General features: G+C 42.7%; 2 protein-coding genes and 6 non-coding genes across 8 annotated transcripts; 2 read left to right on the top strand and 6 right to left on the bottom strand.

Moving 5' to 3' along the window:
• Window positions 1-864: 864 nt before the first annotated feature.
• Window positions 865-936, bottom strand: trnaw-cca (transfer RNA tryptophan (anticodon CCA)). The gene has a single exon. It is a non-coding gene; the product is annotated as a tRNA-Trp (tRNA).
• A 1,180-nt stretch (window positions 937-2,116) lies between these two features.
• On the bottom strand, window positions 2,117-2,204 carry trnay-gua (transfer RNA tyrosine (anticodon GUA)). Its single transcript is given in 2 exon segments — window positions 2,117-2,152; window positions 2,168-2,204. It is a non-coding gene; the product is annotated as a tRNA-Tyr (tRNA).
• A 4,003-nt stretch (window positions 2,205-6,207) lies between these two features.
• Window positions 6,208-6,279, top strand: trnaw-cca (transfer RNA tryptophan (anticodon CCA)). Its single transcript has one exon. It is a non-coding gene; the product is annotated as a tRNA-Trp (tRNA).
• A 1,240-nt stretch (window positions 6,280-7,519) lies between these two features.
• On the top strand, window positions 7,520-7,593 carry trnat-agu (transfer RNA threonine (anticodon AGU)). The gene has a single exon. It is a non-coding gene; the product is annotated as a tRNA-Thr (tRNA).
• A 2,367-nt stretch (window positions 7,594-9,960) lies between these two features.
• On the bottom strand, window positions 9,961-10,042 carry trnas-gcu (transfer RNA serine (anticodon GCU)). Its single transcript has one exon. It is a non-coding gene; the product is annotated as a tRNA-Ser (tRNA).
• A 2,816-nt stretch (window positions 10,043-12,858) lies between these two features.
• trnal-caa (transfer RNA leucine (anticodon CAA)) lies at window positions 12,859-12,969 on the bottom strand. Its single transcript has 2 exons — window positions 12,932-12,969; window positions 12,859-12,904 (listed from the first exon to the last, which is right to left on the bottom strand). It is a non-coding gene; the product is annotated as a tRNA-Leu (tRNA).
• Window positions 12,970-21,365: 8,396 nt separating this feature from the next.
• On the bottom strand, window positions 21,366-22,254 carry LOC148663871 (zona pellucida sperm-binding protein 3-like). The gene is made up of 4 exons (XM_088630894.1): window positions 22,001-22,254; window positions 21,784-21,899; window positions 21,602-21,708; window positions 21,366-21,520 (listed from the first exon to the last, which is right to left on the bottom strand). Exons 1-4 carry the CDS (start codon window positions 22,142-22,144, stop codon window positions 21,366-21,368), a joined length of 522 nt encoding a protein of 173 aa, XP_088487020.1. The 5' UTR covers window positions 22,145-22,254.
• Window positions 22,255-24,902: 2,648 nt separating this feature from the next.
• On the bottom strand, window positions 24,903-26,219 carry LOC148663870 (uncharacterized). The gene is made up of 4 exons (XM_088630893.1): window positions 26,019-26,219; window positions 25,549-25,801; window positions 25,171-25,458; window positions 24,903-24,916 (listed from the first exon to the last, which is right to left on the bottom strand). Exons 1-4 carry the CDS (start codon window positions 26,085-26,087, stop codon window positions 24,903-24,905), a joined length of 624 nt encoding a protein of 207 aa, XP_088487019.1. The 5' UTR covers window positions 26,088-26,219.
• Window positions 26,220-27,626: the final 1,407 nt, after the last annotated feature.

Here is a 27,626-nt window from a genome sequence, read left to right as displayed (position 1 = left end):
GCAAGGTCTGGCGAGGTTGGAGAGTCTGGTGGATGTGATAATTATACGGTGTTATGAAAGAAAACAGTCTTTCTTTGAATTCTCAGTCAATCGGAATTTCAGTGCGAAACATAAACCCCTTGTCTGATTTAAAGAGATTCTATTTTAAAACTCATAAAAAATCAGAAAACACATGTTTCTCACTTTGAAATTTTAGACGGAGCGGTGCATTACTAGTAGCGGCGCTGAGCACACTATGGGGAAATTCAGGGTATGTGAAATCCCAGCGGTTTAATAAACAACGCGTCTGATTTCGGATCATAAGATTGTAGGTTCGACTTTTACCTGGCTCGTGTAAATTTTATTCAAGCTCCTCAGTAATAGATGTATATTATGTAATGAACCGCACCTGAAAGCAAACGTTGGGTCTGTTTCCTTTGTTTTCCAGCATGAAATAGCAAATCGTTACAAAAAGCACCTGCTAATCTCCAATAGCGGTTTTTTTTTTTCAAATTACATTTTCAGGCTTCAGACACTTTTTAATAAAACAAAAGTGTCCGGAAACTCATTAACTTTCAGGTTTGCTTGAACCTGTATTAAAAAAAGTTATCTGAAACTTCCGGGATTCCATTATCTGATGTAGCTGTCTCTAAAGTTGGACGTGATGTTAAGCAGATGTGAACTGTGCCTTTTCTCTTAAAAAAAATTAAGTTCTTTTTTTCCTCTTCACTCCAATGCTGGAGACTGTAAGCCTCTGTGAGCTCCACACTGCGTGTCCTGTACTGCTCTATTTTGTTTAGATTATCTATGTGGTGTACAGATAGAACTCAACTGCATGGTGTGAATTCCGTGTCCAGGACCAGCAGAACCTGAAAAAGTAACAACTGACCTCGACGTGATTTGAACACGCAGCCTTCTGATCTGGAGTCAGACGTGCTACCGTTGCGCCACGAAATCACGGCTATCCGTGCCTTTGAAATCCCCAAAGGAGACAAATCAGCTTCACAAAAAAAAAATCTCCTGTGAAGTGCGCAGCTCTTCCGAAGAGAGTCTCTTCTTCACAGACCACATTTTATTCTTCCTGCGCAGCTCTTGTGCAGGTGTTGTTCTCAATTACAGATCCAGGAACACTGATTGTTTTTTCTATTTTTTTTTTAAATTAAGTACCCCATGGTGCAACGGTAGCACGTCTGACTCTAAATCCCCAAGTTCATTTTCAAAGTATATCGGAGTCAACTGATACTGATCAGGTTCTGCTGCTACTGAACCCGCAGTCTTCACCTTAAAGTTCAATTCCCCAAGCCTTTTGACCTTATATGTCCATCCCTTCTCGTCAAAACTCGTATTTTCACAGGGTACCCTTCAGAAATCGCAGTATAGAATGAAAAAACTCCAGTAGATCTCGGCCGCTGTTGGTGATTTTCCTTTTAAAATAAATGAATCTCTGGAAATTTTACGGAGTGTATCACTTTCACTGAGACCGAGAAGTGTTAAGCTGTACATGCGTCTTTGTGGCTCAGTTGTTAACTAAAAGGGTGGTGGTTTGAACCCTTCCAGGGACGCTACGAGCCTTTTAACGTACATACCCTCCTCACTTCATTTCTCCACGGCCGGTCTTGTACCGCTAACAAATACAGAGCCCGTAGGAGGCAGTAAGCTCGCATATATATAGCTCACTGTGTATATAATGAAGAAGCAGAAGTTAGTTTCTCATCTGCGCGTTACAGAGCCTTACGCAACTTGTAGTGTACCAACAGCTAGGGTTTGATCCCTGCACGGGCTATTAGTTGAAAGGCCATTGTAAATGACGTATAAGAGATTTATAGATAGATACTTTATTGATCCCGTGAGGGAAATTAATAAAGCTTATCCAGCTGGCTTTTATGTTTCACACTAAATTGCGATCTTGAAACCAAAATGAAATTGACATTTGTACTGTATGTTTTTTTTTAATTACAAAGCAAACAGAGTATTCCCTTAATTCAAAGATCAGATATTGGCCAAAACAAGACAATCAGACGTGGGCTGACTTTGGAACAGGAGCCTCTGCTTCGTCGTTTATTGAGCTTTTGATCAATGTCTAAGTGAAAAAGATTCGCTATTTTTACTCTTTGATTAAAGTACACAAAAAGCACCTTCCTTCAAGCCAGAATCGAACCAGCGACCTAAGGATTCCCTACTGACTCCACTACAGTCCCCTGCTCTACCAACTGAGCTATCGAAGGGTTGTCAAATGCTCCCTGGCACATACTGCCCAATGTAGTGAAATGTTCCGGGTAATTTAAATACCAGTTCGACATCAAGTTTCCAACTCGTTTCCTTAGTCTTGTTTACCTTGAATTTAAGCCACAAATCAGGTTTCTACAGTATGAACTTCCGGAGATATTACAAAATGTTTGATGGGGCATCAATCATTCCAGGCGGAAATGGACTCCTTTTTGTTTCTCGAGGGATCATATTAAACATTGCATTAGTATCGAGAGGAGGATCACCATGAAACACAAAACAAACAGTTTCATTCTGTCTTTTTTAGAAAGTAGCGTTTGTGCTACATTAATTATATTTTCGTGGAAATATAGAAGTTGTAAATGTTAAAATTTATATTTGAATTGAAATGTGGTTTTGAGTTAAATATTAGCGGGATCGTGTGATTAGTTTGTTTGTCATTACTATATATAGTGCCATGTTACTAGAATTTGTAACTGAAATTTACTAGTTGTGTTTTTATGATGATTAGCCATTTGTTGATTACAATATTGTATATAATGTATAATTTGAACTACATATTTTTCAGGTGTGAATAATTGTATATTTTAAGAATAAATTTCTAAAACAAATCATTGGCTTTATTTACTAGTTTCTACACCTATAAAATATTTATTTGATGTATAATAGACCTTTAACTATATATGTATATTAGTCCTCTAAATTTATCAGTATAATAGAACTCCAACCATTTATGATTATAATAAACATATAATCATAGATGTCTAATTGACGTATAACGATATACGTATACTAGAATTTCATTGTAGACCAGTTACGGAGCACATTTATACGTCTAAAGTATGCGTTTAATAGTCGTATATTCTACTTCTTTTGCCAACTGGGATGTGCCGATTTTAATTTAACAAAGCTAGATACACAGACAGTTTGTTTCTCGAAAGCGTGTTGTGTAAAAAAGAGAAAAACGAAAATATATAGATGACAATCTTTCAAAGCTGAAGATTTTACTTTTGAAAAATTGACATTTTATGTATGCAGATGCATTCGCTGGTTTTAGAACTTTGCTGTGCTTCCTGAATCATTTTCAGCGTTATAAAGTGGGTGTAGAGGGAGCGATCTCTTTGTAGAGCAGTTGACAGGCTGGAGATGTTCAGACTACTCTCGTTATTTCTCAAATGCTTACATCATTTTTCTTTCACGCTAGGACTCGAGAGTGTACATGGGCTTGGTTTTCGTTTCACTGATTCTCATTGAAGATTTGGGAATTAACGACGAAAGATTCAGTTTGGCAGAAGGTTTGGTTCACAACGATCTTGAAGACATGCCCATGTAAGGCAGCGTGTGATTTGTACTATAAAAGACCAAGTGCTCAAAGTGACGTCTGCGTTTACCGTTTAGACTTTTCCATCTCGGGCGCACTTTTAGAAAGCAAAGATAGAGTAGTTGTGTTGAATCACACTAAGACATCTGTTAGCAGAGTGGCGCAGCGGAACCGTACTGGGCCCGTAACCCCGAGATCGACTGATTGAAACCATCCTTAGCTATGTACATTTTATGCACGATTGATAAGCACTCCATCAGTTTAATGAAGTACATTAAAACTGATTTGTCTCTCGTGTGTGTGCAAGCTTCACACTTACAGTACTCTTAATCTTTACATTATAGCAGATGCCCAAATGTATCTTTGGTTGTTCAGAGATCCTTGATAGTTTCCTCAAATCCTTCAAATGAACATCCATATCAAAGCAATTATGTTTAATTTTATTACAATTAAGGTACATATACAAAATATCAACGCACATTTGTATAATGCTCATTTAATAATGATTGTCAAGGATTGTCAAGTTCTCCAACAAATCTGTGTTCTAATTTTAAAATATTTTTGCTAAGGATACAACGGGTGTATAAATGAATTCTCCTGACAGCCAGTTGAAGATAAAATTCCACACGTGAAAATGGTTTTTCTTGGACTTTGACAGGTACTTAATTGTTTACTTGTAGTTCCACACGAGTAAAATAGATATTTCCTGCAAATTTCAAGAGGGCTTGCGAAGAAATCCCATCAAGCTTTAGCAGAGATTATGGTTACAGCGGAACAGTCTGAAGCTCGTCCCTTAGTGGGTTTGAACCACCAGCCCTTCATTTAACAGCTGCACAGAGACACACTCCCGTTGCTTTTTGCCATTCACACGTTTGTAGTTAAAGAATTATAAAATACTGACATTTTCCTGCCAGCCGGCAGTATTTCTTCTGCACTGACCATGAATAACCAATAACTTTATTTCATCTTTCGCAGTCTGTAATCCACAGAAAATGAAGTGAATATTTGTATTAAGCTAAATCAAGCCGACGGAGATGCACTGCCGTTGTTTTTCTCCACTTTTCGTTAAAAGGAGAAAAATCACTGACATTTTCTTGCGGTATTTCTTCTGTCCTGATTAGCAAGACTTATATTTTATCTTTCAGAAGTTGTATGAATTTCTTGAAGTTCAGAAACAACTTGTTCCACAAAGGAAATGAACACTTGGTTCAAAGTAAATCAAGACATATGTATCTCTCGCCGCGTGTGCTCTTATCTGTCCATCTCTCTACTTTTCTCTCACTCTGACAGTCTGTGCAGAGTTTCTGAAGGGGATGTAACACCACTTGGCAAAGAGATAAAAATTATCAGAGGCAGAATAATAAATCATTATTCTCTTCTCAGTCAGATTCACAGCTCAGAGACAATCGGACAGAAGCTCCATACTTCTTTTTATCCGTCAATCCAGAACCAGAGGACGTTCAGACAATCCTGGAACAGCCTGGACTCAGGTCACATCTCCCCATTTTCTCCTTCCTCACAGCCACTTAGAGACAGAGAAGAGCTCCTGGTTCTCCTCTCTGTGAACTGGGCTCAAGACTCACTGATCTGTCAGCTGTGGACTCTGTTCCAGGTCAGAAGCAAGAGCTTCTATTAACCCTTTCCAGGACCTCCAGCCCTTCAGTATTACTTTCTTTACTGTATGTCAGTCTCCAAACATGTTTTATAAATGTTTTATAACACACGTGAGTGTGGAATTATCTTTTTATGTAATAAACACAAGTAGTGACACTCTGGTCAGTACACGGTATATTGATTATTAGTAGCCGATGGGCCGATGGCCATGTCTACAGTAGTGACCAGTTGACCAGTCTGCAGCAGTGGGACTCAGATCACACAGAAGAAGACCTGTCTGTGTGTGATTCCACACCAGCCCGGGGAATCACCAGCTCTCATATGTCTCTCACAGGTGTCTCACAGTCTTATAAATTTACAATTAGATGAATTATTGTAACAGTTATACAGTTAATTTAAATAATCAGACTACCTATGGAACTGAGAGTTTCGGTAGCTTCTGAAGAGCGCACTTTTCCAAACTGAAGTCTATAAGAACATTATTCAAGATGCACCATGGCCCAGAATCATGCATCGCGACAAGGATTAACATCAATTGAAAGTACTCCCAATTAAAACATTTGACCGAAAATTAGAGTAGGCAAGTATTAAAACAATGCCATAACTTCTCAACTTCCAATCTCTTTCCTGGTTCAGGCCATGTCAAATGACATGATCAGTGGAATCATGCTGAGGTTGTGAGTTCAAGCCTCACCTGGAGCAGCCTGGTTTTCTGTCTTGACAGGTAAACAGTGTTTTGTGTTATTTGCTAAATGGAGAGAGGTTTCTCTGTTAATTGTGCTCCTCCTGGGAGAGGTCAAGATGAGAAGTTCACGAGGCTGGTGGTAAATATCCTGTCCAGGAATATCGGGGCTGTAGGGGTTCAGATCTATAGATGTAGTAAACACATCAGTGGAGACGGTGTGTCTGCTCTCTGTGAGAGAGCCGGGCGGAAAGAATAATCTGTGGTCTGGGAAGAAGAGACCCTCGTTGGAAGAGCGGCGCTCCTCACAGGAGAGAATGAAAAAAATCTTTTTCAGGGATGCTGATTGTTCTCTTTGGGGGAATTAAAAGCGCTGGTGGCCAGTGACCTCGTGGCGCAACGGTAGCGTGTCTGACTCCAGATCAGACGGTTGCGTGTTCAAATCACGTCGAGGTCAGCTGATGATTTCGCAGGTGCTACCGGTGCTGAACCTGGAAATTACACCACGCAGTCAAGTTTTATCTGTACACCAAATAGGTAATCTGAACGAAATAAAAGCGCAGTAGAGAACACCCAATCAGGAGCTTATGCAGCGAATCATCTTGAACACGACAAGAGAAAAGGCACACTGCACATCCGCGAAACATCACGTCCGACTTTAGAGACAGTGACATCAGAGAATGGAAGTTTCAGACCTCCTTCTTGTTACAGGTTCAAGCAAACCTGAAAGTTAGGGAGTGTTTGGTCACTTTTGTATGAAAAAGTGTCCGAAGCCTGTAATTATAATTTGCCCTTTTTTAATTGTGGTTGAAATCCACTCCCATGTACCAAGACCTTACAGTACATTCATGTTTACTTCAATGACTAACGCTATTGGACATTAGTTGGTGTTTTTTTTTGTAACGATTTGCTATTTCATGCAGGAAAGAAAGGAACCCAGACCCAACGTTTGCTTTCAGGTGCGGTTCATTTACATAACGGACATCTTTTTCTGAGGAGCCTGACTTAAATCACACAACCCCAGTAGAAGTCAAATCGACAATCTAATAAACCGAAATCAGACGCGTTATCCATTAAACCACTAGCCCGTCACGTAAATGAATTGCACCATGGTGAGTTCAGCGCCGCTACTAGTAATACCCCACCCCCATCTTAAATTTCTAAGTGAGAAACGTGTTTTCTACATTTTTATCAGTTTTTAAAAATCATCACTTTTAAACAGACAAAGCCTTTATGTGTCGCTCTGAATTTCTAATTGATTTAGAATTCCAAGAAAAAAGCGTTTTGTTCCACAACAGCGTGAAATGATTACGTCTTTCACTCTACTCTTGCTAGGTGAGCATTTGCTCCGGTAAATTAGGTCACTTTTCATGTTAACTCACTTTTTTCAACATTTCCTGGTGCATGTTTTCTCCATGAAAAAAGACATTTTCCCTTACATGCTTTCTCGTTTTGTTTCATCAAAGAATACAGAAAGAAGAAAGAAAGGAAAAGTGTCGTAAATGAACTCTGTCGCCCTTGGGAGATGTCAAGCGCATTGGACATGAAAAGTGCCGGATAAAACCCATTTCTGTACGTTTCTCTTAGTGTCGGGGCTCCTATTGAATGTAAAGGAGGCAACGTGCTCAGCCAGCTAACTCAGCGCTTACTGAACGCGGGTGTCTCAGAGCGGTGTGTCCAAGTGGCAGTATTCCGCCGGCGCCGTGGCTTAGTTGGTTAAAGCGCCTGTCTAGTAAACAGGAGATCCTGGGTTCAAATCCTAGCGGTGCCTTTCTTCCTGTCTTCTCGCACCGTTTATTGTTATAGAGAACATGCTTCTGCATTACCTCAGTCAATATCACCGGGAATGTGAATATAAATGTAAACATCAATATTTCTGCTGTCTCCTGAGAAACACAAGTATAGAGTCAAAACACAATAAATAATGCTAAATAATTATTCAGTTAACACCCAGATGTGACAAAAAACATTTAAGACTTACATCCCCTTTAAATATGTATTTCCTTAATATCAGTTCTCTTCCCTCCCCAGGACACCTGCAAATTCACTAGAGCATATTAAAAGCTGTGTGTAAGTCTTACATGTGTTCTGTCACATCTGGGTGTTAAATTAATAGATGTGTTGTGTTATTTAATATGATTTGACTCCACGCTTGTGTTTCTCGGGAGACAGCAGAAATATTGGGGATTTGCGGCTACAGAAAATAATGTGAACTTTACAGGCAAAAATAAGGTTACGTTAAAGAAACAAAAACGTATTGTCACCTTTTTCAACGTGATTTTTTAAGACACTTGTTCGGAATAGTATATCTTCTCGTGTCTGTGGCTGTTATCCTACAATAACGGTGGTGAAATAGCAGGAATGTGCGGAAAGAATCGGAGATTGAACAGAAGACTCATCCAGTCGATAGTAAGGTTGTGTAGGACCGCACACCCTACGATGTCAGTGTTGAGTAGTGAGGTTTAAAAGCTTCTTCACGAACCAGGAAGGAGTACAAACCTAACGTCTTCTGATCCGTAATCAGACACGTTATCCATTGCGCCATTGGCGTTTGTATTGCATTCAGAGCCGCTACTATTCATGTGTCTTGTATGTGTGTCTAGTTACTACGTCTTTCATTATGTCTGGTTTAAAATAATGTATCTTTAAAACAGACAAAGGGTTTATGAGTCTCCCTGAAATTCACACACGAAGAATAAAAAATATCGCGTTTAAAAAGAATACAGAGATGCCGGAGATAGATAACGGAGCGTCTTAAGTGCGCGCTATCACTGAACTAAACTCCCGATCGGTAAGTTTGTCGGCGGCTTTTTAATTGTGTTAGGAAGAGCAAACAGTCCACAGTGTACATTTTAAAGGTCTAAGCAAAACAATCAGACGTGAGGATTAGGATTAGGATCCAGAACAGGAACCTCTACTTCTTTGTATACTGAGCTTTCGGGTGAACGTCAAAGTGAAAGACAAATTCGCAATTTTCACTTTTTGATTAAGGAACAAGAAAACACCATCCTTCGAGCTGGATTCAAACCAGGGACATAAGAAATGCCCACTGTTTTTGTCTATAGTCTTAAGATCTAGCAATTGAGCTATCGAGAGGTCAGAAAGTAAACGCTTTGTCACACGCGTAGCCCAGTGTAGTGTAGTGTTCCTCTTTATTTAAATCCCAGTTCGACATCAAAATACTCACTCCCATAGTCTCGTTCAGAAGAAGAAATGGACCAGGCTTCCACTGTATAAACGTCCAGAGTTCTTATAAAACGTTTAAGGGACATCAGTGCAGGCTTTTTTTTGACCCTTTTTCTAGTGGGATCAGGATCATATAAAACCTTTCTTTTGGATTGAGAAGAGGATCATGGAGACACTCAAAATATCCCTGTCTTTGCTTCTTTCAAGGGTGAATGGAGTATTGAGCTCCAAGCATCGGTTTAAATCAAAACTCTCTGCTACTGCAGTTGCTTGTTTGAGAGTTTCTTCAAATTTTTCAACTGAACGTTGATATCAAGGGATATTGACGGTAATATCATAGGGACTTTGGTTTTCTTTTGATTGAAAATTGTATTAAAATACAAGCCTCTTTCACAGTTGTATAATACTTTCCCTTTCATCCTCAGATAAAATTTCTAAATACCACAAAGTTACAACATATGGAATAGCATTTATTTTAAAATGTATTTTAAAATTAGCATTTATTTAGAGCTATATTTAGAGCTTAGTAAAGATAGCATTGCTAATATTGATGGAGTAGAAATGTAAGATGAATTGATAGCTTTTTCTGAACTAAAAAAGTCCTACAACGCCTCCTGTAACAGGTAAGAACTCATAGCAAGACATTGCTATTGCATTGCGCATTTTGCAGATACGACCAGTTTCTGCTTCTGGTGAGTGCATCTTTTCCAAACTGAAATTAACAAGAACATTTTCAAGATGCGCCATGTCCCTAAATCGTTCATCAGGACTACTATTAATATCAGGTGAAAGCAGTACAAAGCATAAATGTAACCTAAATATTAAGAGACTATATCTGTCAGCTACTGCTGTAAGCCATGTTCAGCCAACGCTAGAAATATTACTGCTCTACTACAGTAGCTAAAGAAAGCAAGTCCGACTTAGAAACGGATCACAAGTCGAAAAAATAAACCGACGAGGATGGGATTCGAACCCACGCGTGCAAAGCACAATGGATTAGCAGTCCATCGCCTTAACCACTCGGCCACCTCGTCATGAAAGCGACCCCCCCTTGGGCATGATTTTGCTCGGCGACCAGGCTCAGCACATCGACCTCAGATGTCTCAGAGCGGTGTGTCCAAGCGGCTGTATAAGAATAGGTAATAGGTTTATTCCATGCTGAAAAAAAGAAGAAAGAGAACAACGTTTCGCCCGTGGAGCCTTCTTCAGGTGTGAGAGAGACAGGGCAGTAGGCAAAGGTAAAGTAGCGAGAGAACAAGGGTTTGAGGGTGGGTACCCACCTGTATAAGAAAAGTGTTCTGCCGGCGCTATGGTAAAGCTGGTTAAAACACCTGTTTCATAAAGAGGAGATCTTGGATCCGAATTCCAGCAGTACCTTTTTTTTCCTGTCTTGTTTTACAGAACATGTAATTTGGGACACTCAAAGAGGTCTTGATTTGGTTTAATGCGTTTATTCATTTCCTTTGCAGAACAACTTGTTTTTTTTAAATCATATAGCTTGCGAAAGATGAAATGCGAGCGAATTTTTTTGTTCACCAAAAGTATGTAAATGAAAAAAAAGCAAGGTGCAAGCATTTCTGTGGTGCAATCGGTTAGCGTTTTCGGCTATTAACCCCCAGGTGGGTTTTTTGATCCCACCCAGGGACGCACTTCTTCCTATAGTAAACATCATCACCGCAAAAATTTAATTGTTCCGCAAAACCTGAACTATTTTGATATTTGCAGTAGTAAACAATTGAGAACCAGAGTCAACATTACCGGGAATGTCCAATAATTACCGACATTGGCAACATGCAAGCAGTTAGTATTCACCCATGGAATTATATGTTCCAGTGAGTGGCGGGAGAATTCACTTATGCTCCCGTTGCATCTTCAGCTAAAGTAATTTTAAAAAAAAATGCAAAATTGTTCGAGAACTTGACAAGCAAAAACAACAGATCGCCGGAGTTCTATTTTAATATTTTCGTATATTTACCTTAATTTGAATATAAATGTTAACATAAACACTGTTCAATATAATGTAATGTTGTTGTACTTTTAAAATATTTTAGCTGAGGGTGAGAGGGGGGATATTACGCCTTGCCAAACATCTAAAATAACTGTAAAAGGGGATGGCATTTTAATAAAACTGGCAATCAAAAGAAAGTTACAATTTGTATGGTATTATGCTCAATATCCCTTGATATTGAAGGTCAGATGAGGAATTTGAAGAAACTATCAAAGAAACAACGGCAATAGCAGAGGGTGTTGATTTTGAACCAGTGTTTGCACCTCAATAATCCATCAGTCTTCGCTTGACAGGCTTCCTCAAGATATTCGGTGTTCTATACAAAAAATCGACAATTAAGCGCAAATGTGACAAGAGGCAAAGACTGCGGCAGAGGAGGAATAAACTCCACACGATGACTGTATGTATACGTCTGTCTAATATTCGGCCCCTGCAGGGGCATCATATTCGCTGAACTGCCTGCCAGCGTGTGTACGGGCTTATACTGAGTATCAATGTATCAATGGTCAGACGCTTACAACGGGTGTTTGTGTTTGTATTATTTAGAGAATTGAAAAAACATTTTCAAAACTACAGCTCGAATGAAATTAAAAAAAAAGTTTATTTGTCTCTTTGCTGTAACAACTGTGCCAAAACTATTCAGATACATCAGAATGTAACTAGATTTTATTGGATTTTAGGAAATGTATTTTTGCGCATTTCTCTATACGATCAGAATACCTTCCTGTTTTCACCGTGTTTATTGTTTCTGCCTATGATATCTCGGAAAGAAAGACCCAGTATCTGTTCACCGAAATATTTCAGGAGTTTGCTGTGGTTTGAGAGGAGTGTATGAAGGTAATGAAGGAGTGAGGACACGCGCATTCCGCACGGGGAGCGCAGAGCAATGAGCCGCGACTGCAGCTCTCCGAGTCTTTTCTTATACAACCTCTGAGTCCGGACACAGCCAGTGTTGAAGGTTTACAGTTCAGAAAACGGCTGTCTCGAGCAGAAACTGATCTTCCTGCTTTAGTTAAGGTTTGGTTATTGTGGGGGTTTAGCGCTTGTATCTCTCTTCTCTTACTAAACACTACTACTGTAAAGTATATAAATAGAAGCTAAAATGCAGCTAAAATACTTCAGTAAGGCCGAGCAGATAGGAAAGTTTAATAAAAATGTTCTATGATCTATGCTCTAGTTGCCCATATTTTTTAAACTCTCGGTTCGAGTTCTGATTTAATCCTCTCGGCTCCTGCCGCTGTCACCGGGAGAGTGGCTGCATTCCGTAGGGCTACAGGCTGATTTCACAAAGCCACATTTAATGAAATACAGGGGAAACCGCAAGGAAAACGATATTGTAACGCAACGGGGGCTCAGGCAGGCGCCCTTGCCGCATTAGGTCAGCCCCATCCCGACTGAGGCTCGAACCCGGGACTCCCGCGTCTCTCTGCAGCAACCCAGCCCCGTGAGCTAAAGAGAGATCTCTCTACAGCCCAGTAGCTGTAGTCCTGCTATCACAGGGAAGGGCGGTGACATCACCTGCTCTGGTACGCCGGCTCTTACACAGTGCCTGTCGGCCGTAAGCGTTACAATATGTTTTAATACATCTTCTTCTGGATTTATATTTCGATCTTTCACCTTTGAATGCATACCTTGACCGTAAATCTTTACTCGATTACAGGCACCCCAAACAGTTCTTAAGGGAGAAATCGAAGCCTATTTGACTTTCTGCTAATCACATTGAAGTGTTCACGAAGCATTTCCCTGCCCGTCATGTGCCCGCAAGCCGGTTTCTCCGTTTTCTTCTTTCTGTCGTTGTCAGGGAGCACAAGAAGACAGGAAAAATGCAAGAGAGGGAAAAGCTGTCAGGAGTGGGATTTGAACCCACGCCTCTATTCAGAGACCAGAACACCCAAGCAATGGAAAGACAGGAGTCCTTGAGTCTGGCGCCTTAGACCACTCGGCCATCCTGACGAGATACACAAGTTGGTGTGTTAAAAGCACCAGTAGTTCACAAAACTGAGAAATGCTTTGCTGGAGAAGCGCCACGTTGCCTAATGTTGCCTAAACGGATCGCGGAAATCAAATATTCGGATCGATTTAGAGTGTGCTTTACAGCCTTTGTGTAATATTTTAAATTGTTTTAAAAAAGTGTGTACTGTGTACTACGTTTAGGACTAGTTAGTGTGGTAGAACATGGAGATCATCTCCAGCTCTGAGCTCAACTGCAACAACAAGTCGTGCTGAACAAAGTCAGAGTTCAGCTGAACCTTTGCTCAGTGTGGTGCTCAGGACTCAGGAGTATTGTTGTGGTTCTAATTAGCACGAACTGCAGGGGTTCTGATTTAGAACATTTCAATTTATCTGTTCAGTAAGTTAAAATGCAGGACACGTTAAAATCGGATTATTACTGTGTCTCTGTCCCGTTTGTATATAACCGAATGTTTAAAAGATACCAGTAAGGACACACAACTACTAATGCGATACTTATTGGAAATAGTCCCAAAACAAGTACGTCCGGCAGCTGGTAGACCCCTGTAATAATTTTGCAGTGACACTTTGAAGATTTACACTCTATTTAAATATTAATTTACTAAATTTCAGTTATTTTCTCACACTCCCTGGCATAACTGAACTCTCACTCTCGCATACTAAAGGCTTTACATGCATTAGCTGTGATACAGATTCTAATAAAGACAGAATGAAACTGTTTGTTTTGTGTCTCATGGTGATCCTCTTCTCGATCCAAATTAAATGTTTAATATGATCCCTCGAGAAAGAAAAAGGAGTCAATTTCTGCCTGGAATGATTGATGCTCCATCAAACATTTTGTAATATCTCCGGAAGTTTATACAGTAGAATCCTGGTTTGTGGCTTAAATTCAAGGTAAACAAGACTAAGGAAACGAGTTGGAAACGATGTCGATCTGGGATTTAAATCATCCGGAACATTTCACTACATTGGGCAGTATGTGCCAGAGAGCAGCTCCTGACATCTGTTGATAGCTCAGTTGGTAGAATGGAGGACTGTAGTTGAAACAAGAGGGAATCCTTAGGTCACCAGTTTGACTCCGGCTTGAAGGAAGGTGCCCTTTGTTTATTTTGTTAAAACAGCTGATCTTTTTTCACTCAGACTTTGATCAAAAGCTCAATAAACGACGAAGCAGAGGCTCTTGTTCCGAATTCAGCTCACGTCTGATTGTCTTGTTTTGGCCAAGATCTGATCTTTGAATTCAGGGACTACTCTGTCTGCTTTGTACAGTAATTCAAAAGTAGATACAAATGTCACATTTTTATTTTAGATATAAAGGTGTTCTCTGTTTTCAAAGGATAGGTACTTAATTGGCTTTATGATTTGGATTTGATTTTGTATCGTTGTATTATTAAGTTTGTGCTTTTTGTGTTTTTAACATATTGTGAACTTATTTTTTAAACAAATGCTTACAAAGGCAGACATGGCACACATCTGTTTATACCAGCGGTGAATTGTATATTTGTATTAAGTAGAAGCTACTGCGCACTTCTGGGAGTATAACAGGTTCGATATAAAGTGGCAAAAATATAAAAGGGGAAAATACCCCAGACTGGGTGTAAAGGCCTCGTTGTGACTGTTGTTTTATTGTTGAATACGGCATACTGTGCATGAAATGTTGCAGAAACACAATCTGATAGTTAAATAATTATTATTTTAATAATTTGATAAGTATGAGGCCCCAGATCCAAATATTCAGTTCTGATTTTTTTAAAGTGATATCTTCCCTTCCTCTGGTGGAAGTAACACGATGTGAGCAATTGTTTTTTGTTCTTTTTTTTTTCACGTTGCGATCCGAAAAGCCTCAGATGCACAGTCTGACAGCAACCAAACCAGAATGGATTCTGCTGGGAGCCGGACTGAGCTCATTCTTGCTCCCTGTGCTGAAAACAGAATTAGCGCTTACCCGAGCACCATCTACAGCTGCTGGATGGTACTCTACGTCCTGCTGCTCCAGCAATTATTTTGACGAAAGACAGATTACTTGTGCGCTTTTAACCTTCTCGCAGCTACAGGCGAGACTGAAGCTGGCGATATAAAGGCACGCGCTGGTACACCTTCTCTAACTTTCACAATTGCGATAAACATTTTTTTAAGACCTTTGAAAAACTAGATATAGATATAGATAAAACTAGATAAAAAACATGAGCGTTATTGGTTTTTACATTAATCGACTTTGAAACAAATTTGATCTTTTTACATTGCATTTTACGTTGAAATGTAGCATGCATACCTAATCCACCAACGGACAGAGCAATATTTTACGTTGCCTTCCAGAGCTTCCAACGTGTGATGGATTTGTATGGGTGTCTGTATGATACCACTACAGCACTGGCGCAGGTGCAAAATCCACTTTCACACGACTTTTTCAGTGTCTTCTCTCTCAAATGGACCGAAGCACAGGAGCCAATATTAGAGAAAACGACAGGTGTTTAAACAGAGGATGTCCCAATGTCTGGGACAACACATTGTGATTTTGTATAAACGCAAATGGTTTCTCATTTAAAAGCCAACAATATTCTTTTTCTCCCTGGCGCTAATAAGCTACCACACATGGGAGCTGTTGTGTGAAAGAAAATTCCAATGTCCATAGGAAGGCAGAATAAAATCCAGAACTGTGTTGGTGATATCGATAAACAGGGCTCATGTTCACAACAAAACTTTACTGTATAAAAAGTTAAAATTAGTAAATATATATTTTTTAATTATGCAAAGTGTCTTTTAAACCATTCATGAAGGATTTTTAGACAAAAAAACACACCATTATATGAGAAAATATATTTACTATATCTGCATTTAACTCACTTTTTAACAATATCAATTTCAAGGCCGATATAAATTGTTGCCCTGCTTTTTTGTCATAAATACACAAGCTTGTTATGTCTTGTCAGAAATAAACTGCATGAAATTTGCTAAAGCAACAAAAAGTAAGCGCCACAAAGACAGACATTTGCGTTTATAGTACAATGTTATCTCGAGCCTTTAAAATTACTTTAAATGCAATTTGTTTTTCTCTGTGGCTCTAAGGCTTTGTCATTTACTGTAGTTATTCAGGAGAACATTATGTTAATCATATAGATGAAACGTTTAATATATTCAGGTGGGTAGCTACGTCAGCATGTGTATCTGCAAAGGAACAAGTAATATTGTAGGTTTATTCCATGCTGAAAAGAGAAGAGAGAAATCAAACCTGAAGAAGGTTTCACAGCTGAAACGTGTTTTCTCTCTTCTCTTTTCAGCATGGAATAAACCTTTTACTTGTTCCTTTAATATATTGTTCGGTTTGACTCAAAATGCTTTACTACTACAAGAGAGAATTATAGTATGGAGGATGAGACAAATTTATGATTTCTTGGAAGAAAATGTTTTTCTTTGCATTCGAAATGAATCGAAACTTTAGCGCAACACACAAACCCTTTGTCATTTTTAAAGATATAATATTTTTAAACAGACAGTATAGAAAACGTTTTTTTTTACTAAGCAATTTTGGCCGGGGGCGATGCATTACTAGTAGTGGCGCTGAGGTCATTATGGTGCAGTTGAGCACCATAAGATTAGGGCCAGTGACGTAATGTATAACGCATCTGACTGTCTGAAGATCAGCTCCTGCTCTGAGCTCAATAGCAATGCAAAACTGTGCGAAACAAAGCTGGCGAGCAGCTGATCTTGTGCTCAGTAGTCAGTACGGTGCTGAGGGTTCAGTTCTGGCGTTGTTCTAATTAGCACGAACTGCAATGGCTCTGAATCTGACCATTTCTATGGAAGCCCGTTTCCGCCAGGGAGTAAAAATAAAAACGCGCTATGGTATCTCAGAATTCAGACTTAGTAACTGAGAATTGCGACTTAAAAACTCAGAATTCCGACTTTATATCTTGTAATTACGACTTTATATCTCACATTTGGGACTTCGAAATAACCCATATTTCATTGTCTGTCCTTTTGTTATTGTAACGGATTCGGGTTCCAGGGCTTGTGCCCTCGCCGCTCCCACCCTAGTTCGTGCCTCACTGCATTGGCTCGAACCCAGGCCTTGCCAGCTGAGCTAAAGAAGAGTTTCTTTTTTAAGTAAAAAACGACATACAATGGAAATATTTAAAAAGTATAAGTTTCAGCTTTTATAATTGTGAATTCTTCTGGATGTGAAGTGTCTATTTCTGTATCTTATTTCATATTCTGTCTTCGTTTTTGTATTTCTGGTGTTTAAATAAAAAAAGAATTTAAAAGCCCACCCTCCACTATTCCATCCGTGTACTATGGAAGCCTCACTACCGGAAATGGGATTCCATAAAAATTAGTGTAATTAATTTGATTTTTATCAGGGCACTGTACAAGACAAGTCTTCAGGCTTATAGATCCCCTGATCTTGTACGATTCATCGATATAGTGTAACGGAACGGCCAACATACAATTTGTAGTTCAGGTGGGTAGCTGCGTCAGCATGCGTAGGCTGCAAAGGAACAAGTAATAGGTTTATTCCATGCTGAAAAAAAGAAGAAAGAAAATATGTTTTGGCCGAAACGTACCAGTAAACTTTACATTAACAATACCAGCCAACGACACATTATCATTTCACACCGGTTCTACAGGAATCTACAGCAGAGCCCTGAGTTGACTCCCAGAGTCCCACTGAGCCCATAGAATTCCACATCACCCATCACTCCTGCACACAGTCCGCTGAGAGCGCCTGTCCATAAACTACTGGATTGAGAATGGGTTCAAATAATTCCCCATTTTCTTAATTCTACATCAAAGGACTGTTAAAGGTCTATTTGAAGGCATCGATTCGTATTCTTAAACCAGATGAACGCCTGGAATAAGTTAATATTACTTATACATAGTCGTGCTACAATACTCCAGTTGAAGGCACGCTTCTAGCTTTGTGGTACTCTGGTGCGTCACAAATTTACATTTGAATTTCTGTGGATGAACTACTATAGGTGTACCCTCGCTCACTTTCTTTAGCGACAGTCGTTGCTCTTCATGTGAGTGATGTTTTTGCCTGTTTTTCAGTTCACTTCCCTGCAAGGAATATTTACCTCAGAGCTCTCTTTCACAGACTGCAGGTGCTATGTTTGTTAACAGGTGTTATAATGATGACATCTTTCTGTATGATCAGGACAGGAGCTGCAAGTCCACTGTGTTGTGGCTGCAGTACAATTTTAGCTTATTAGTATAATACTTTTTAACAGCGACAGATTCTTAAGATCACAAGGTGTTTACGATATTATTTCAGTATTAAGCTGTTACTACATTCGGAACTGTCCCATAGCATTCAGTGTTCCATCAGTTTGGCACTAAACTGCTTAGTCTATTGCAGGAATTGTACTTAGTCCTGTCCTGTAGTGTCCTCTAGAGAGCAGCAGCTGTTTTCTTGGGCTCATTGCAATTGGGAACATTGTGATTACTGAGCAGGGGACTAAAGTCAGCAGACGAGCGAGTTGCAAATCGGTATTAATCTGGTGTACAGAGCTGCATGCTAATCTCTGGATCATCTCCAGTTAATGTGATGCTGTTCTTACCTTGCAATTGACCCAATCTGACTACTGGCACCAACAACTCTGTTAGTACAAATAAACTTCTTGTGTACCTACCGTGATACATAAGTTTGGTGGAGAGGTTTGGCAGCCCATATTCAGTCAAAGGTGTGTGTGCAGATCACTATGATATACAGGCATCAACAAACTGACATACAATATTAAATGTTTAACTGATAAAACCCAAATGAACCAAACCTGAATAAATTAGTGGTGGAAAGAAGTCTTTTTATATAGCAAAAGGTCTCTGAGCCTTTGGTAATAACGATGGGTATATAACCCATTGTCCTCAATATTAAAAATGAATCCTTGAGCACTGCTGTTGTACCAACGGTCCTCAAAAGTGCTGCCATTACCCCCGTCCCATAAAAGCCTAACATTACCCTTGCTTGCATAAACTGTAGAACGTGCCTTCACATTTCAGTTGCAGTTTAATCTATTATCACCCTACTCCCCACTTCATAACCTTCGCTCTTCTAATTCTGGTCTCCTAACTGTCCCCCAAGCCCGTCTACACTGTATGGGTGACAAGGCCTTCTCCTGTTATGCCCCCACGCTCTGCCCAAGGATAGCAGAGTCACCTTCCCTAAACTCCTTCAACTTCAGACTCAACACCTTGTTCTGTAGAAGAGCCTTTACTGAACTGGTTCCATTCTTTACCCCTCTGCTTCTACTTTCCTTAGTACCACCATCCATGGTCTCCTCTGTCTATTGGAATTGTTTTATCCTGTGTATTCTTATTGTAATTATTTCAAGTGTTTTGAGAAGCCACCTTTGGAACCATTATATAAAATAGTTTATCCTAAATCCTTGAAGCTTTAATAGGGCAGTGCAGTAGGGCTAAAGATTAACTGTTAGTGGGCCAGCAGGATTTGTGCAAGTTATAGGTAGTCACAAAGGAAGACTAGGATTCACTTGTTATTCATGACTGGGACACTGAAACAGGGGAGAGGCTTTGTGTAGTAAGCATTCAGTCTCAATCTACACAGTCTGTGCTGCTGGTAGAGGTGGTTGTAAACACCTGTCTTCCTAGTCAAGTACTGGGATCTCCAGTCTCAATCCTAATACTTCTCATGACTGTCCAATACCACTACTGTGAAACCAACACCCATAAAATAAGACCTCCGAGATTCTAACTACACCATTATTCACTGATGTTTGTGCACCAGTATTGTTCCTTTGCTAAGGAAGGGAAGGCCTACTTTATACCAAGCCCCTGTTGACAATCCCTTCCTTGTGTTTCTTTTAGTCAGTTTGTGCAGCCTAGAATAGGAAACCAGATCTCACTCTTACTGGGCACTACAGTAGCAACTCACACTCCATAAGCACTACCCCTCTCGGAAACAGGAGGATTTCCAGTATATTGAACACCTCTGTCTCTCCCCAAGTAAAAAAAAAAAAAAAAAAGTCACACTACCCTGCCCAAGGAATAGTGCGGCCATCTTCCCCAAGTACAACACTTTATTACTCCAGACATTTTCAGTCCTCATTGGCAGCAATACGGGAAGCATTCTTGAAAGGGGAACCCCCACAAATACTTCCATTGATTAATGGGTCTCACTTCCCTTGAATTCCTCCACCCCATTCAAACCTATAAACCATAAAGAAACAAGGGCAGACAGAAGGGTCTTCCACAGGTTTGAGATGTTGCCATTACAAGGCAAGTGGAGGCAGGAGAGTCACAAGGGCCAGGCTGGAGCCTTCATTCAGGCACCTGGGGAGGAAGAAGGAGAACAATCCAGCTGAACTGCAGGACACCCACCCCTACAGGAGCTCCTCCTGCCAGACCCTACCTGTCCACTGGCCAACATCTCCAAAGTCCTCTGCTCCCTCCACATCCTCACTGGTGCTCTCAGCATCCTCACTGGAGCTCTGAGGGTCTCCCTCCTCATCCTCAGTCCAGTCAGCTCCCACATCCAGAGGAGCTTCTACTGGTGCCACAGCCACCCGACTGCTGGTCACCAGGCTCCTGGTACCTGTGGACAAGCAACACCCAGGAGTGAGGGATCCGCTATACCCAGAGTCCCACAGTGATGCTACTCATCTAAACAGCCCCTTTGTCCAGCATGGGATCATTCCTCAGTTGTCCAAGCATGGTTGTCTCCTGGGCAGAGATGCATCCACAAGGGATAGAGAACCAGACCCACCTTCATTCCGACTGCCAGCACACCTGGAATCACAGCAGGCACAGACCTCATGGTCACCATACAGCTCCTCCCACCTGGAGGAAAGGTTTACAGGTGAGGCCTAAACCTGGCATGTCCCAGAGCACCCTCAGCAGGCTCCTTGCAGAAGTACCTCTTAGCCTCCCTGTTGTAGGTGCAGGACTTGGTCCCTGGTGTTGCTTTAGCAGGAGCCACAGCCATGACACAGTGCATGTACAGCTCAGTCACTTCATGCTGCAAGAGGGAAGGTCACAGCATTAAGGGATCAAGGCCAATAGAGGGACAGAGAAGGACCTTCTGCCATCAGTGAAGGCAAGCTGGCAGCTCTAGGAACTACAGCTGCCACAGTCTGGTTCACATCTAGATCATGGATGGAAAAGCAGACCATGGATCAGTAGAGTGTGAAGGCTGAGCAGCCTTTGAGAGCAGTACCTTCCTGGACAGCTTCTTCTGGAAGAGGAAGGCATCAATTGTGAAGCGGAGCACATCCTTCTGCTTGGAGGGGACAAACCTGGACAGGCAGCCATCTGCCTTGCTGTCCACCATGCACCTGGGGACAAGGACAAGGATGAACCCCTGCAGGCTCTCGGGGCTCCTGCCCACCTCCCCTCCCAGAAGGGGCCGTACCCCAAGTTGTCGATCACGGGGAAACGGGGCTGGGAGTGCTGGTCCGGTTTACGTAACACGAGTGGATGTACAGCCTCTGCTCCGCTGTGGAAAAGTAGGCAGTGGCCTGGAAGTACATGGGCTGACCCAGGAAGTACTCATCCTTAGGAGAGACCCGGACCCAGTGGGCTGGAGAAAGAGAGAGGCAGCATTACACCTGCACACAGCACCCCCTGCAGGCAGGAGGAGCCACTCACTCAAGGAGCTTACAGTTGGTGGTGAGCAGCACAAAGCTGTGTTTGTTCTTCAGGTCCTTGAAGAAGGTCCTTCTCCTGGCCCACATGGGGACATAGCCAACCTTGTAGGAGTAGTGGAACCTGCAGGACAGAGGGGATGAGGGGCTTCTGGACACTTTCCCAGCAGCTTCTCAGCAGCAGCAGAGCCCTGCCTACCTGTTGTAGGAGCACTTGACCGGCACAGAGAAGGGAATGAAGCGATGCACAGGTGCACTGGAGGAGGGCGGGGCATAGCGGAGAGTGTTGGAGTACACCAGGCGGCCCTGGACAACCTGCAGGGTCACAGAGGAAGGGATATTCCCAGGAAAGGCAACCCCAACACTAGCCCTACAGCTCACATCGATACACTGCCTATAGATGAAGACCTGCTTACCGATCGCTCGGTGCCGCACTCGTGAAGCCCGTAGATGAAGTAAAAGTAACTGCGTGTGGTTCGGCTGACGCTGCAGTTGCCCAAGGTCACCTCTGATGGCCGACAGCTGAAGCTGAACAGGAGCCGACTGACCCTCACGTACATCCTGCTGGAGTCGCACCACACAGCCACTCCTCGGGTGCCCCCGATGGCCGGGCGAGCCGGCTGCCGCCCTCGCTGGGGAGGAAACAGGACGCTCTTGATGTAGGCGGGTAAGGGGCTTCATCTTCTCCTTGTCGAAGTAGGGCGAGTACGCGTCTCTGGACACGGGAAGGCGGCGAAAGTTGGGAGCCAAGGACTGCGAGTCGTTCTCACTTGCAGACAGGTCTTCGGAGGGCGTATCTGCCAGGTTCAAGTCCTCCAACTGGGCTGCGTCTTCAGGAGCCGGGAAGTCGGCCTGGAGCGCCAATTCCCGAGAGTCCCAGCCAGCCGGCCCGGTGGAGATCAGTGCGGGGAGCCCGGCCCCTGTGCACAGGCACAGCATAAAGAGAAACGAGCGCATCACCAAATTAACGTCCCGCTCAATTGCTACAGGAGTAAAATAAGTAAACCACAAAACTGTTGAAGCAAGAAAGCATAAAGTGTGAACGCGGTGACTAGGTTTTTATACTGGCAGGACCTGCTACCGCACACCTGGTCACACTACCGCTCAATCAACACAATCAATTACATACAGAGATCCGGATTGTTCTCAGCGTCTAATTAGAACCTGATTTCAGTCTGAGGCGGGACTCCGTGAAGCCGCCTGAACACTTTCCCGTGTGTATCTGAGCTCAGCGGAGGAGTTCCATGCAATTTAGACAGAATTAAATCACCCACACGTGTAGATTTGGCTCAGATGAATTTATTGTTCAATTAGTTTCTATTTTCCGAGGACAGTGTAATAAACTCGCTGTCAGACAGAGTACGGAACATGCGACACGTCCGTCCACACTTTCCTTTATCGTGGGGGCTGTTCTATCAACATGTACCGCAATGAAAATAATTTTACTATTTTTCACGTGTAATTCCATGTCATATTAAAATGTGTAATACAAGCATTTCTTTGCTTCCCAGTAAAGAAATACTGATCAGCTTTTGACATGATCTGATAATAATTTGTCTGATTTTTCAGAGATTGCTTTTGCTTCGCAGGACTGAGAACCTATGGAAGCCCATTTCCGCCAGGGAGTAAAAAAAAAACGCGCTATGGTATCACAGAATTGTGACTGAATTCCTTCAGTCTTAGAGAATTTGAAATTCAGTTGTTGGATTCCTTCAGGTCAGGATAAAGACTGAACTGCAAAATGCATTTTGAAAGTCCAAAAGAGTAGAAATCAAAATAACACAAACTGCTCAGTCCTGTTCTGACCCCTGTAGTGTGCTCTCTGAAGGCACCAGTTCTGTAGGGTTTGGGCATTTACTGGGACAATTATTAATTGTAGCAGTAAATCACAAAATTGATTCTTTTGATGGCTTTAGAATCCAACCATGCGATTTAACTCAAACAACGCACACACACAGGTACTAATACACGAGGATACATGTATTAATACATATAATATGCATATAAACCTAACAGATCTTATCGAGAGGGTTATCAGAATACAAAAGATATATATTCAGTCAGTTACGAAGTGTTACATATATCAAGAGGACATACGTTCAGTATATCATTCATTTAGACCGTTTCTCCTGCGGGCACAAAGAAACAGTTTCAGGCTGTTGCTGTCCAATCCGCGCTCTCTCTGGCTCGGTGCCAGGCTGTGCTGATGCTCACTGACCGGCTAGTTAGTGTTGGCTTTAACTAGCAAAGTTTGCGCACAGGAGAAAAGATGACTGTGGGTCCCAGCAAGTCAGGAAGAGGACCGGTTCGTTCCTGATGAAGAGCTAGTTCTGAATAGTGATTCAGCTGTCCACAGTTCCGACCTGTTCACGAGGCCTGCTGCTGGTTACTCTCTGGCAACCTCCACTCTAGACTCTTAGAACAAAGGAAGGTTCTGGCACTCGGACACACTAGCCGTTCCGTGGTTGTCCGGGCTGAGTCTCAGGATGGTCAGGAGGCGCGCTGCGAGAATGTCCTGCCCTTGGGAGCCTTCTGCTCCTGGGCCGTCCTGCCCTGGAATTCTCCTTTGAATTCCCTTAGAAAAGTTCACAGAATTCTTCTCAGGCTCTCTGTGTTGCGTGTTTTTACCTGGAGGAACTTCAGCTCGTTGATTGGCTGAAAGTTCCATGGGCATAAGAGTCCCGCGTGGGTTACTCGGCCCTACCAGTCCCTGATTGGTTGATCAAGGTGATATATGAGTCACTTACTCCTGACACTTATCTGGCACTCCCTAGACAGATAGGCGCCAATGGATGACCATTGATCATGATAGCCAGGCTTAGCTAAGTGCATCTCCATTTGGGAGCTGTCCCTTATCAAAAGAAAACATCTTTAAATCAGCCTGCATGAATAGTTTCTCTGTGGCTGCACCACAGAGATGAAGGGAGAGATGAGGCCTCAGTTGGGAAAGCACAGCAACACTTAATTCTGTCTTATTAACAAGCATTGCCGCTACACCCCCAATATACTGTCCTGACTCTCCTCATCACCCCTGCAGTCTGTGTCCATTGGAGACAACAGGATCAGAGTGTCCGTCTCCTGTCTCCTCAGTCACCTGGACACCAGGGACCTGAGGACAGACTCCATTCTGACTACCAGTTTCTGGTTGATCTGCTGGAGGACTGATCGCTGAGCTGCTGTCATTCGGGGCATCATCTCTCCTTGTCAGTTCATAGGTCCCGTCATTCCTGATCGTCGTCCTTGATCTCCTCATCCCGACCCATACTCCCAGGATTGCCAGGATGACTCCAGCAACACCAACACCAGTGACACCAGCAATCACTCCGACAGACCTGTGACGAAGAGGGTCTGATGTAGGAAACACAGAGGAGACAAAACACAGCTCGTCACACCTTCAAGAAGACATGAGGAGTCTCTTCTGATAGAGATACTGACCAGCAGACCTCTGATCTCTCTCCACAGGATCAAGAACTGGAGAAACTCTTTACACTCGAGAATGTCCTGCGGTTAAAAACCTCAAACTGAGAACAAGAAGTTAAGGGTTACAAGATTTGAGGAGTTCTCCTGCACCTCAGTCTAGTCTTACCCTCCACAGTGAGAGAAACAGTGCTGACGGCCTTCTGGATGTGTGAGAGCAAAACTGTATAGATCCCCTCATCAGACGCCCTCAGGTCCTGCAGTCTCAACTCCTGATTCTCCACCGACACTCTGTCTCTGTACTGGGGGACACAGCTGGCTGTGCTGTTCTGGACAGAGCACACTGAGGTCCAGTTTCCACCTCCTGCAGGATCAAACAGCACCTCCACTGGCTCTCCAGTGAGCAGAGGGACAGACAGAGAGGCTCCAGGCTGCAGGGTGACAGTGACTCTGTGAGCTGAAAGACAATCAGGATAAAGGATGATATAAGAACACACTCTATCAAGAATATAGAGCCCTCTAGTGACCCTACTGTAGATCTGCTCACCTCCCACAGTGACTGTCACAGTGCTGATGGTGTTTCCCTGAAGGTCCCTCACTGTGTAGCTCCCCTGATCAGCTGGAGTGAGGGAGCGCAGTGTCAGAGAGCTGTTCTGCACTGACACTCTGTGTTCATACCCGGGGTCAGGGGGCCCTGCGCTGCTCAGTAAGACTCTGGAAGACTGGGTAGATCCTGCAGGATCAAACAGCACCTCCACTGGACCAGTAGTATGGAGAGGGAGAGACAGAGAGGCTCCAGACTGATGAAAGCAGAGAGATGAACATCAGAATGTCAGCTGGGTTTGGATTATTTTAGTTTGCAGACTTTGAAAAGAACATTGAAAACAGCCTTGGAGTCTAATAAAGATGGACAGTGTAAGAACTGGGGACAAGATTATCCAGATGTGAACATTATCAGACACCTCTCACAGTGGGCTCAGCTGGACGCTGTTAAAACAGAGACTTGTGAGCTGTTACCTGTGACAGTGAGATAAGTGTCCTCCAGGAACTGCAGGTGTTCTCGCTCGGCTTCCCGATAGCACTCATACAGGCCCGTGTCGGAGAACGTCACAGCAGCGATGGTCAGGGAGTAATTTCCCAGTCTGGCCTTGTCTCCGGACATCTGGGCTCTGTGCTCGAACCCGGGTCCAGAATGAGGTCTTCCACCTTCGACATACAGCACAGGTCTTCCTGTAGACAACACCCATTTTACAGCAGGCTGGTCCACAGGGGCTGGATCCTTGGAGATGCAGGGCAGTGTAGCCGAGTCCAAAAATCTCACAGTGACAGGGCCAGCACAGGACTCTGGGAAACAACAGACGTGGTTTCAGACAGGCCTGGGGATCACCAAGGGGAGACATGCTACCCCCCTCCTCCCCCCCTACCTGCTGTCAGCTCCAAGAAGTTACACACACACACTGAAACCCCCCGCGTTTACGGTGAGTTACACTAACGGATGGTGTAATTTCAGTGTCTTCCGGTGAGGATATTATCAATTAGCCATCTCATTTGAATACCGGTATTTCTGGGCTTTTATTGTGACCAGTCAAAATAATTGTCTCCTTATTCACAGTGTAACCACAAGAGCTGCCGATGGAACCACAACTGCACTGTTAAAATAGCATTAATTGGCAGGTCCAAACTTGGTAGCTGTGAGTTGTCTTTTTTTTTAAGAAAACTGAAATAAAGTTTCAAATAGTTCAAATAAAGAGACAAGGGAGTCTCTCATTCTCATTTTGAATAAGCAGTTCGAGAATGTTTAAAAACATCAAACCAGCCTTCGAGCCACCTATTTATAAAGAATAAAGAATAAGAAACTGCTTCGCATTAAAAAACAAACTGTACTATTTTAAAAGCAAATGGAATAAACATGGAAAGTACACAGAGAACTGGATTCAACAGGATGTTTTGCTTTGATAACCATGTACTAAGCTGCCCTAAGTGGTTTAATAACATATCAGCAAAACACTGGACACTCACCCATCCAGCCCCCACCTGGATGATGCAATGGCAGGCATAGTGCACCAGTCCTCTCCCCACAAACCAGCTCTCAGTGGGGAGGAGAGCAGAGTGGTGAAGCCAGTTCAGAGAGGGGGTTTATTAGGAGGCCATGATGGGTAAAGACCAGGGGGGGAATTTGGCCAGGACGCCGGGGTTACACCCCTACTCTTTCCGAGAAACACCCTGGGATTGTTAATGGCCACAGAGAGTCAGACCTCGGTCTTACATCTCATCCAAAGGACAGCACCTTCTTACAGTCCAGTGTCCCAGTCATTATACCAGGGCATCAGGACCCACACAGACCACAGGGTGAGCACCCCCTGCTGGCCCCACTAACACCTCTTCCAGCAGCAGCCTCAGCTTTCCCAGGAGTCTCCCCTCCAGGTACTGGAAAGGCTCACACTATCTGAGTTTCAGTGGGGGGGGCTGCCAGCTGGGAGCTGCAGGGTGATACACCTGCCGGCTAAATGTAAGAACTGTTCCGGCGCCTCCGGGATCGTGTCGCGACGGTGGAGGAAACTGAACTCCAGCTGGAATCTGAAGGGAACTTGAATCGAAAGCCCGGAGCGTCACCCACCCGTGGTC

This window comes from Lepisosteus platostomus, chromosome 5 (assembly GCF_059453375.1).
Source record: "Lepisosteus platostomus isolate fLepPlt1 chromosome 5, fLepPlt1.hap1, whole genome shotgun sequence".
NCBI lineage: Eukaryota > Metazoa > Chordata > Actinopteri > Semionotiformes > Lepisosteidae > Lepisosteus > Lepisosteus platostomus.
The sequence above is the reverse complement of the archived record's forward strand: the minus strand, read 5'-3'. Positions and strand labels throughout refer to the sequence as shown.